Source organism: Brassica oleracea, chromosome C9 (assembly GCF_000695525.1).
Source record: "Brassica oleracea var. oleracea cultivar TO1000 chromosome C9, BOL, whole genome shotgun sequence".
In the NCBI taxonomy this organism is placed as follows: Eukaryota; Viridiplantae; Streptophyta; class Magnoliopsida; order Brassicales; family Brassicaceae; genus Brassica; species Brassica oleracea.
The window spans coordinates 48,224,786-48,236,656 of record NC_027756.1 but is presented as its reverse complement, the minus strand read 5'-3'; the positions used below and the strand labels follow the sequence as shown (position 1 = coordinate 48,236,656).

Genomic DNA, 11,871 nt, shown 5'->3' with positions numbered 1-11,871 from the left:
ACGACGAAATTAGGTAAGTTAAAGCACATTGAATACACGTTTTCACCTAAATATAACGGTAACATGTTTCGTTGTAATGTCGATGTAATGATTACGATGTATTTCTCATTCCACGTAAATTCGTCGTAAACTTACATGGATTTTACGACGAAAACAGTTCGTCGTAAATTTACATGGCGTTTACGCCGAAAGTTGGATTCCTCGTAACTGCGTTGTAAACACCATGTAAATTTACGACGAAATATTTTCGTCGTGAAAGTTCATTGTTATGGGCACGTTTTCTTGTAGTGTCAAATGGTTTTGAAATAACTCGAGCTAATGGATAAGAGAAACTATATGAAAGAAATGTCGAAGGCTACACAACACAATTACCTACAGAACTTTCAAGTTATAATTTGGAAAGCAGCATTGTTTACAGTACATGATAGCTTTATACTTGTATTCATGAATGTATTATTATAGGTAATAGACTAATAGTAATACACGACAACACATACTTCACCAAACATAGAGATTCCACTAACTCTTGATAAAAATCAGTTATTTCTACCAAAAACGCTAGTTAGTTGAACAACCTTTCAAAAGTGTTCGCTTACAAATTAATTTTTTTAAGTGAATATGAGAGAGTACTTTAATTTTGGCACACTAATCCTGTGTTTCTCATTTTGTTTAATCCTTGGCGAGTTCTGATTGAAAAGCACGTATTTATTGGTTACTTTTTTTTACTTTTCCACCTCGCTTTTGACCTACGCGACGACGATGGTGACAGGGCCATTTTGGTCATTGCCAATTGACCGAAAAGAGAGTTCTACTAGCAGAGAATTAGATTCTCTGGGCCCAACAAGAACGTAAACAGCTCACGTTCTTCGCACCTGTCTCTTTCTCGTGAGTATCGAAATCTGAACGTTTCGTTTCAGACACGACACGTGTCATTTCGAATATTACACGTGTCGTCATATAATTGGCTGATACATTTCTTTCTTTGTCAACCCAGTTTGTGTGGTTCAGATCTAAAACGCTAACTAATCTCTAAATTAAATCAAATATTCTTGTTTAACTTAACAAATCAATCATCCGCTGTTATATTTTTTCCGTGGCCAAGAATCGTCCCGAATATCAAAGCCCTGAACGTGGCTACTTCAATAATACACGTGTCAAGGCGTGTATCGTTTATATAATTTTTTGACCATTTTTTGAAACTTATAGTATTAATTAATAATTAAATCTTAAACTGAGTAGTTAATTTGTTGACATTAATACCAAATTAACAAAAAGATTTGTTGCACTTTTTTCAAAAAAAATTCTTGTGGCCAAGAATCGTCACGCAAATCTCACCGCCTACAATCTTTCCACAAAAAGCAAAAAGTGAGTAGGGGGCTTTTCGTAAAAAGCCCAACAAGAGGGACAATAACGTCATTCGGCGGAGACCTAATAGCCTCACAAACGTATCTGACCTTGAGCCTATATAAAAAGAACTCACTCTCCCCTAATTCTATCAAAAAGCTCATTTTCTTTTTTCATCATCACCAAATCATAAGCGGCTAACAAATTAGGGTTTCAAGTTTCTTTATTTTCTGAATCAGGTTGGTTTTGATTAGCTTCATAGAGATCTATCTTGTTTTGCGATTCGATTGATTGAATCTGGCGTTTTGTTTACGTTTCAGGTTTCGTCTGATTGAACACAAAGAAGAGATCGAAAAACTCCAGATCGAGATCAATATATTCATATACATGTAAGTCTTAAGTCTCTGATGTTCAATTTGTAATTAGATCGTGGTTTGTTTAGAGTTTATAAACCAGCACATCGATGTCTGGATTTGTTGTATCATTAAATAATGTTGTATGTTGTTAGATAATCATATGATTCGATTGATATGCAGAGACACGGAATGTTCTATGTGTTTTACATGTTAATGACGTCACGTTGATTTTGATTTATCTCGTAACGTGAGATTTGTATTTGTGAATACAGAAGAGCGTGAATGAGATTATGATGGAATCGAAAGCTGGTAATAAAAAGTCGTCGTCGTCGTCTAGTAGTTCCTCCTTATGTTACGAAGCTCCCCTCGGTTACAGCATTGAAGACGTTCGTCCCTACGGTGGCATCAAGAAATTCAAATCTTCTGTCTACTCCAACGTACGTCACCCTTTCTATACATTAGCCTTTGTAATAATCTTAAATAACAATCCTTTAATCACTGTTTTGTTTTGTGTGTTGCAGTGCGCGAAGAGGCCCTCCTGAGTACCATTCAGTTCAGACAGTCCTCGTAGTCTAACTTTGCTTTTTCAATTTCTTTTTACTTTCAGTGGTTCCCAACTCCCCTCGTTCTCCTCCTCTCACAATGTCACTCTCTGCAATCGGGTTCGAAGGCTACGAGAAGCGTCTCGAGGTCTCCTTCTTTGAGCCGAGTCTCTTCCTCGACACTCACGGGAAAGGACTCCGCGCCTTGCCCAAATCTCATGTCGACGAGATCCTCGCACCAGCTGAGTGCACCATCGTTTCCTCTCTCTCCAATGATGAACTCGACTCTTATGTCCTCTCTGAGTCCAGCCTCTTCATCTTCCCTTACAAGATCATCATCAAGACTTGCGGGACCACCAAGCTCCTCCTCTCTATCGAGCCGCTCTTGAGGCTGGCTGGCGAGCTTTCTCTTGAGGTTAAGTCCGTGAGGTACACTCGTGGAAGCTTCCTCTGCCCTGGAGGTCAGCCGTTCCCTCACCGCAACTTCTCTGAAGAGGTTTCTGTGCTCGATGGGCACTTTGCCAAGATGGGTTTGAGCAGTGTTGCGTACTTGATGGGTGATGATGATGAAACCAAGAAATGGCATGTTTACTCTGCTTCTGCCCCTGCCAAGAACACTAACAGCAACAACAATGTCTACACTCTCGAGATGTGTATGACTGGTCTGGACAAAGACAAGGCATCTGTGTTCTACAAGAACGAGTCGAGCTCGGCTGGCTCCATGACTGATAACTCTGGTATCAGGAAGATACTTCCTCAATCCCAAATCTGCGACTTTGAGTTCGAGCCATGCGGCTACTCAATGAACAGCGTCGAAGGTGGCGCAATCTCCACTATCCATGTGACCCCTGAAGACGGATTCAGCTACGCTAGCTTTGAGGCGGTGGGGTACGATTTCACAACCATGGACTTGAGCCACCTCGTCTCAAAGGTGCTAACTTGCTTCGAGCCGAAGCAATTCTCAGTAGCGGTCCACTCTAGCGTCGCACAGAAGGGCTACGACTCTGATCTCTCTGTAGACCTGGAGGATTACGGATGCAGGGAGACAACGGTGGAGTCTCTAGGAGAAGAGAGAGGAACGGTGATGTATCAGAGGTTTGAGAAGCTGGGAATGTATTGCGGTTCTCCGAGATCTACATTGAAATGTGAGTGGAGCAGCAACAGTAGCTGCACTAGCGAGGACGAGAAGGAAGAGGGAATCTAAAGCTTTTGTTTTGTTTTTTTTCGAATAGTAATGTTGCCTTTGTGTTTTTTCTCCTTAAAAACCAGTAATAATTGTGTTTGGTTTCTGTGAATTCAGATGATCGAATATTATGAAATATCTTTCAATAAAGAATAAGACCATTTTCGTGATAATAATAGAGGCTTGTACAATGTCAATCCTTATTAGCCATTTTCATAAAAGTGGCATCGTCAGCTTCTATCTAGAGTCGAGTATGCATACACACAACGACAACCACCGAACGCTTATTCCGTTCTGATTCGTTTACTTGACTATATCTCGTAACACATTGTTCTAGTTTAGCGTTGATGACATGAGATTCTTCGTCAACATGCATGGTAACTAAAAATACCTAGTTAATTTTCATAACTGGAAGAAAAAAAACTGATTGCCCGAATTCCACATTGCTATATGACATCACTCCAAAAGCAACTCCTTTTTGAAGTTGGCAAAAATATGAAGTTTGAGGTGTTCTTCTCGAAAAGAACGGCTTCAAACTTAATTGTAATTTTTTTTTGTATTTTACACTAGTTTTTTTTTATTGATAAAAATTAACAAAAGTCATGAAACTTTTAGTTAGAAATAATATATAATAAAAGTATTATACACATTATTAATTTGTAAGATGATACATTTTAATAGCATACTAGATTCTGATCCGCCCTTTAAAAGGGCAGATATATTTTTTGTTTAAATTTTTTTTTGAGAAATTTAATTTTTATATTTGTGTTATTTTTGTAATCATATTTGTGTTTAGTATTAATTTAATTTAATATAATTTTTGGTAACTATATTAAATATGTCAAATTGCATAATTATATGTCATATGTATTTCAGAAATTATTTTTAAACTTTATTCCTAAAATTTGCAACATATTATATTTTCTTAGTAGTTACCTAACATAATTAGTCAAGAAAAATATTTGTATCCAAAAAATCTGACTCGGAATCGAACCAAAAATCAAAGTCTCATAATCTATTAGATTTGGCATATATACTCGAATGGTTCTTAAGTGTTATATCCGAAAACCAATATCAAATCCAACACGCACAGAAAACCGAACAAAATTTTTGAAAAATATTTGAAAAATATTTTTTTAATATATTTTGTTAAATATATATGTAAATGGGTTAATAAGGTCTTCACTAAACATTTAATAAATATTTTTAATTGAATGGACGAAGCGGAAGCGAGAATGTCGGCTTGAGTAAACCTATGTAAAATCCGTTAAGCTAAATCCCGTAGAATATATTTTTATAAATAATACTTCCATAATAATATCAACTGATCATGTTCCTAATTTAATAGAATAGATAGATTAAATAATTTAATTTTCTTATAAAAAAACTATTTATATTTCTTGTTTATCTGAATTGATTCATGAATTTTTATTGTATTGGTCTAAATTTTAATCGGTTTTGAAAACTATATATTATTAAGTTATATATATTTCTTATATATATTTGCTATGATTTTTTACTCATGGGCTGTTGGTAGTTGTATATCATGATAATAACAAATATTTATAATTATATATTATAAAGCTAACGCTGACAAAAAAATATTATTAAGCTAATAAATATTATTTATTTTTGTCTAAAACTAACACAAATTATTAAAAGTGGGATTGTTTTTGGGTTGTATAGGTATTTCTATTAATGATTTGTATGTGGAATAGTTGATCATCATCAAAGGGATATTTCATGAAGTCTATATAATCACGTATAAGTTTCATACTAATAAATAATATTATACCTCTCAATTTTTAATAGTATGAGGTAAATTACAGTTAGTTAAAAAAAAACGAATATTACGGTTGCATAAAATTTGTTGTTAGTGGAAGTGGTTAATTTAGATGCAGTTATAAAATATGTTACTTGGACCAAACATTTATCAATTGGACATGTTGCTATTTTAATAGAATAGATTACATTACATGCATTTGAAAATAATAACACACTCTTTTTATTTTTATTTGGATATTACATGCTAAAAGTTGTTAAAATCGTGTCCTTTCGTTAGTTTATGTAATATTTTTTTTCATATAATTTTAACTTTTTGTATCTTCGCTTTATAGTTTGTATTAAATGTGTATTGTAATATTGTTTTGTATACTATTTCGCTTTACTGTAATTAATATAATTGTATTTTGCATAAGGTAAAAAATTATAAAGACAAATAATAACTATAAAAGTTAGTAATATAATTTCAAAAATAGATAATTGTATAAAAACTTAAAAGAAAAAAACTTTAAATATGAAGTTTCGTACGGTAGAACTTCAAATATGAAGTTTCACTATACAAAACTTCAAAAATACAAAATTTCGTATTTAAAATTTTAAAGTTGTTTATGTAGATGTTCTTATAGTGCAAAATATATATACGAAATATTTGTACCGATCTCTTCATTCAAACTAGATTTGAGTTAGAAATTCATGATTCATAAAAGTTTGAAATATGGGTGGTTTGGTTTGGCAACTGCAACAGATAACTAGCCGAACACAACTGCGTGCGTCTAACTATTTCCCCGTCTACTATGCCGTGAACGTAATAATAGTAAAGCTTTTTTCTTTCTCAGTTTGGGTATAATATATGCAGTAGCAGCCCTGATACCAAGCCTTTTTTTCTCATATATGTTTGGTTATAATATATTATACTCTCTTGGTTTCTAAAAGATCCATATTTTAAAATTTTCACATTTTTATATTTCTTATATTTTATATTATACTCCCTTCATTCGTAAAAGATCCATATTTTAGAATTTTCACACTTTTCAATAAAACGTATTAAAACTAATTTTTAATATGTTTTATTGGCGATGGAGAACTCCAAGTGTCAATCCCAAAATAGACACTTGGAGTTCTCCATCGCCAATAAACAGCTACCGACGTTAGGCAAAACTAAACGAACCACTAAACCTCGCCGACTTGGTTTCAGATTACGCATGGTACCACAAAGGTGTCTCTATTTGGTCTATAAATACAAACGCTTAGCCCACATCTCTCATCATCAATCTAAAACATAAAACACACCAAAGTTCAGCTAAAGAAAAATATCTTCTTAAGAAAAATGGCAGACAACAAGCAAAGCTTCCAAGCCGGTCAAGCCGCTGGTCGTGCTGAGGTCTCATTCTCCCTTTAACACTTTGATCAAATGTTGTTGCTGCGGTTGAAAATACAGTCGTGGCAACCACACTTAATTATCTAAATTTAAAACAATCGCTTTTTAAAAGAAAATAGAGAAAAGCTTGCTCAATAGATTTTCTTGAACCAACAAATCCTATATATTTTGAAGCATGAAGCAGCATATAACTTTAGTAAACTACTATATTTCAGTCTATATAAATCTTGGTTGATAATTTTTAAAATTCGTTATATATCACAGCAAATACGTTTGGTGTGTATAGGAGAAGTCTAATGTGCTGATGGACAAGGTCAAGGATGCTGCTACCTCTGCTGGAGCGTCTGCTCAAACCGTAAGCGATCCATACATATGATATAATCATATATGTATATAAATATACGTATCTACTTCACATGTTCATGGATCTCATATCTGTTATACTGTAACTATATATATGTATTACTTATATAGGCAGGACAGAAGATATCGGAGACCGCAGGGGGAGCTGTTAATGTTGTGAAGGAGAAGACCGGCATGAACAAGTAGCGGATTCGAAATCAAAGTGGGATGTTATATAATAATCTTTTAAATTTGGATTTAAATAAAAATTAGTATTGATTCTCATCTTCGTCATAGTTGTTCTTGTTGTTGTTGTGTTTAGTGTTTTTAAATTTGAATTAATGTTTCTCCCTTTAGGTTTGTATGTTTGGATGTTTATGTATTTATTTCCCACTAATAAACATGTACAATTTAAAGTTCCAAAAATATCTCATCTTCATTATTCATTCACTTGAATCTTGATACTTATATAGTACCCTCCTTTCATATTTTTTTTATCGAGTTTTCTCATGCATGTTGGTTAAATCAAATTATAATAAACCAAAGTTACAGAAACCGTACTTGGATTAGAGAAAACATTCTTAAAAATAACCCAAGACAAGAAAATAAAAAAAAACTTGATACTTTTTATTTAACTACTCAGAAAATTAATTATATTGATATCGGGTAAAAAGCCCAAAGAAACAGAATAATGTCAACCAATAGGTAATCCCTTAATCCAAACAAGAAAAATACAGAAGCAATCAGGCCTGAAGCAAATACTGATCTAATTAAAAACACAAAAACCGAGTTATTCTAAGTTTTTTTCCCTCCACGTCATCGAAACAGAACCTTCTCTCTCATCTAGCAGTGTTTTCTCGCCTCGAAAATCAAAATCCTCACTAAAACCCTAAACATTTCTCAGAGCTTTCTCAATCGCTGTTCCTCCTCCGTCTCACTCCTCCTCATAAAGACTCAACCTTTCGAGATCCACAGATACAAATCAAATATGAGATATCAACAATGGCGATTGATGCTTCTCAGAATCCACCGTGCTTCTCCTTCTCCTCACTTTCAGGTAACCTCCGTTTCAACCCGATCCATCTCTTCTCTCCTCCACACACGTTCCCAACCCAGATCTCCGCAACAAAGCCAAGATCTTTCTCGCTTAAGATCCCCAATCACGACTCGAACCTTCTCCTCCGACCCCGCGGTTAGAAAAGAGAAGTCCGCTTCCGAAGCCACCGTGATCGACATCTTCACCAGATTGAGCTCCGAAGACGAGATCAAGAAAGAGCTCGAGTCTAGCCACATCGTCCTCACCCAAGACTTAGCTTTAAAAGTTCTGAGAAAGCTCGAATCAAACCCAGATGTCGCTAAAAGGCTTTTCAATTGGGCCAAAGAGGCTTTCCCCACCTCGAAAAGCTACAACATGATGCTTCGTATCCTCGGTGGGAACGGGCTCGTCGACGAGTTTTGGGGTTTGGTTAGTTCCATGAAGAGGAAAGGTCACGGCTTGTCCGCTAACGTTAGAGATAAAGTCGGCGACAAGTTTCGTAAAGACGGGCTTGTGAAAGACTTTATAAGGCTGAGAAAGCTCTTCCCTTTAGATCCGTCGGATGATGATTCTTCTCCCGAGAGCGTTTGCGTTAAGGTGTGTAAGGTCGTGGAGAAGGAAGAGTGGAGTGATGACGTGGAGAAGCAGATAAGAGAGTTGAACGTTGAGTTTGGGAGCGATTTGGTTAAGATGATTGTGGAGAGTCTTGACGTGGAGCCTAGGAAGGCTCTGCTGTTCTTCCGTTGGGTTGACGAGTCTGGTCTCTTTAAGCATGATGAGAAAACGTATAACGCTGTGGCTAGGGTTCTGGGGAGAGAGAAGTTCTTAGATAGGTTTCAGAACGTCGTTGGAGAGATGAAGAGCGCTGGTTACGAGGTGGAGTTAGAGACTTATGCTGCGGTTTCGACGAGGTTTTGCCAGAGTAAGTTGATCGAGGAAGCTGTTGACTTGTTCGAGATTGCAATGGAGGGTGGGAGTGATGGTAACAAACCCACCTCTCACTGCTTATCTTTGTTGCTCAAGAAGATTGTGACCACCAAGGTTCTGGATACGGAGTTGTTTTCGAGAGCTGTGGAGGCTTATACCAAAAAGGGTAACGTTTTGACGGATGGTATGATGAAGTCTGTGTTAAAGTCCCTAATCAGCGTGGATAAGGTTGCTCAGAGCAATGAGGTGTTGAAAGCAATGAAGAAAGGAGGATATCTCCCAAGTAGCGATCTGCAGAGGGTGATTGCATCAGAGCTTAGTCGTAAAGGAAAGAAAGACGAAGCTGATGAGCTTGTAGACTTTATGGAAGCGTCCGGGACTAACCTAGATGATAAGGCGATGGCTTCTCTTGTTGAAGGGTACTGTGACTCCGGAGATCTTAAGGAAGCTTTAGCGAGTTTCGAGAAAATGGTTGGTAAAGAGGGGGTAGTATCAAATGCTGATCATGCGTTTGAGAAGCTGGTTCATGCTTACTGCAACAAGAATCAGGTAAGAGATGCGTACAAGCTTTTGTGTTCACAAGTAAAGCAGAATCAGGTCAAACCTCTTCATAGCACGTACAAGTGTTTGGTGCGTAATCTGCTGACGAAGAAGATTGCTAGTGAGGGTGGGTTTGAAGAAGCTTTGAGTCTTCTACCAATGATGAAAGATCATGGGTTCCCTCCTTTCATTGACCCTTTCATGAGTTACTTCTCGAAAACTGGAACAAGCTCCGAAGCTTACAGTTTTCTCAAGGCTATAACCTCGTATCATTTTCCATCTATCTCGGTGGTGTTGCGTGTGTTTGAAACAATGATGAAGTCTGCAAGGCAGAGTGAGGCGCAGGATCTACTCTCTTTGTGCCCAGACTATATCCGTAATGATCCAGATGTTCTTGAACTCTTCTACTCCATGAAATCTGATGGATCTGCTGTAGAGGAACCTTTGGCTGCTTCTTCTTAGCTCCAGTTTTAGTTTACAATCCACCAAGTTCTTTTTTTGTTTCTGGTCATTTGATTCACAAGAAGTTGGTGCACTGGTCATTTGATTCACAAGAAGTTGTTTCCTACTGTTCCCTTTTGTATCATCACCATTCACCAGTTTAGTGTCTTCATCAACTTGGTGCACTGGCAAAATAATTTTAAGCTACTCTGGTTCTTTTATTTTTCAAAATTTTCATATTCTGCTTCTTGGATCTACATTGGATGCCCATGAGTGTTCTGATCATTAGTAACAAGATCTATCTGTGATTCTATTTCCATTTCAAAGTTTTTTCTCTCTACCAGTGTATTGCCTATGGATTAGATACTTGTTTTCCACATTGCCAAGTGCTTAGGGTATCAAAATGGAAGAAGCCTCACTTCTGTTGTAGAGAATCAATCAAGCCTTTTGTATATGGTCATGGGCCTTTGAGATTTAGATACCAAATCTGATTCGGCAGAGCAGAAGATAACTTAAGGGTAGTTTCTAAAGTCTTTGTTTTTTCTTCTGATTATTGATACAGGACCACAACCACAAACCAATCGTAGTGCTGGTCTTTGTCGCCTTCTGTATTCAAATTATTTAGTTCTTGTAGATTTATCACAATGCAGATGTTTCAAAACTTGTACCGTTTCCATTCTCATTGTTAAAAGAGCATCATCTCTGCAAAAGTCTTTTTGAATTTTTGTGGAGAGAGTGTGGAGAAGTAAAAGGACTGAACGAGGAGGAACAGATCGGCGAGAGAGCGATGTAGCAACATATAAAGACAGGTTTTATGGATGTTCATACAAGAAATGAGACAAAAGAGTGGAAGAAAGAAAGAAGGAGAGGGATGTGTCATCATTCCTGTATGATGAGTTGCTATTTTCCAAAAGGGGGACCGTTTTCCAAACCTTTGGATCTATCCGGCGGGTTCCCGGGGTTTTAAGCAAAGCCTTGACATGCTTTTTTTTTTGTTAGAAGAAAGATGAATGTTAGAGCAGGTTTCATGTTTCAACGAGGAGACAAAGTTTCTATCACTTACCTGGGAAAAGCTAAAAGGAAAAAGAATATGAAAAAGAAAACATTCAATTGTCTATGCAACACTGAGCTTTTGCACAAAAGGAAAATGCTCACTAAGCACGCTTAGTTTACCTGCTTGCTTGGGACCAGATAATGTAAAATCAAATATTTACGCATGTATCAATTTTTTTAAAAATGAGCTATATACTAGGAATGATCGTAGGATTCATGTATAGTTTTGTTAGCTTGAAAAAATAATCTTCCAAAACATACAAATGGAGTGAAACTAAAACATTGTAATATGGTAGTTTTTTTTTTGGCTAAAAGTAAATGACATGTAATATGGTAGTTGAAAAAAATATTATTATTAAACAATCCCCCGTTTTACTTCATTTGGATAAACGGTTTTAAGAAAATTATATGGAGATTCTTTGAAAATATTATTTGAATAAATAGGTGAATCCCGAACGCATTAAACACATGATTTAACTGTTTAAGACAAATTGAGATGTTCGAAACATCCCAAGAAGTCAAAGACAATGATCATGAGTTTCTTAACGTACAAAAAATGGAAGAGCAATATAACTAATCAACTGTTAGACCGTTTTAATCTTAAAAAAAAAAAAAAATCTTATAGAACAACCTTCCATAGTATTTTAGTTACCAGATGATAATCTCCGTATTGCACGGGGTGAATGTTTTTAAAAATATATTGTACTTACATATTATAAACAATATATATTTTTGTTATCAATAACCTTTCTACATTTGATTAAAGATGGATATCCGAGTACCATTTGGTCTGATTTGGATCCTTGAGGGTTTGGTTCGATTCGAATCATTGCGGGTTTGGGTTCTGATAACCTATTTAATTTTTGAAAAAAATTAAAGTTCATATACTTTAAATTTTTCAAAATTTAAAAAATAAAAATAATATATAACATATAAATTGAATAATG

At 35.8% G+C, this 11,871-nt stretch overlaps 4 protein-coding genes across 5 annotated transcripts; all 4 read left to right on the top strand.

Annotated features, from left to right (window-relative positions):
- Positions 1–1,486: 1,486 nt before the first annotated feature.
- LOC106319278 lies at positions 1,487–2,453 on the top strand. Of its 2 annotated transcripts, none has more exons than XM_013757561.1 (4): positions 1,487–1,583; positions 1,665–1,733; positions 1,973–2,137; positions 2,222–2,453. In XM_013757561.1, exons 3-4 carry the CDS (start codon positions 1,991–1,993, stop codon positions 2,240–2,242), a joined length of 168 nt encoding a protein of 55 aa, XP_013613015.1. In that variant the 5' UTR covers positions 1,487–1,583; positions 1,665–1,733; positions 1,973–1,990; the 3' UTR covers positions 2,243–2,453. The 2 variants fall into 2 exon arrangements, with proteins under 2 accessions (XP_013613015.1, XP_013613014.1); XM_013757560.1 differs by lacking the exon at positions 1,487–1,583 and adding an exon at positions 1,881–1,887 and having other exon boundaries at positions 1,671–1,733; positions 1,976–2,137.
- Positions 2,280–3,603, top strand: LOC106319277 (S-adenosylmethionine decarboxylase proenzyme 2). The gene has a single exon (XM_013757559.1). It carries the CDS (start codon positions 2,343–2,345, stop codon positions 3,444–3,446), a length of 1,104 nt encoding a protein of 367 aa, XP_013613013.1. The 5' UTR covers positions 2,280–2,342; the 3' UTR covers positions 3,447–3,603.
- Positions 3,604–6,479: 2,876 nt separating this feature from the next.
- LOC106317350 (stress-induced protein KIN2) lies at positions 6,480–7,316 on the top strand. Its single transcript, XM_013755179.1, has 3 exons — positions 6,480–6,588; positions 6,872–6,940; positions 7,060–7,316. Exons 1-3 carry the CDS (start codon positions 6,535–6,537, stop codon positions 7,132–7,134), a joined length of 198 nt encoding a protein of 65 aa, XP_013610633.1. The 5' UTR covers positions 6,480–6,534; the 3' UTR covers positions 7,135–7,316.
- A 410-nt stretch (positions 7,317–7,726) lies between these two features.
- On the top strand, positions 7,727–10,179 carry LOC106318946 (pentatricopeptide repeat-containing protein At5g15980, mitochondrial). The gene has a single exon (XM_013757120.1). The coding sequence runs from the start codon at positions 7,916–7,918 to the stop codon at positions 9,890–9,892; it is 1,977 nt and encodes a 658-aa protein (XP_013612574.1). The 5' UTR covers positions 7,727–7,915; the 3' UTR covers positions 9,893–10,179.
- Positions 10,180–11,871: the final 1,692 nt, after the last annotated feature.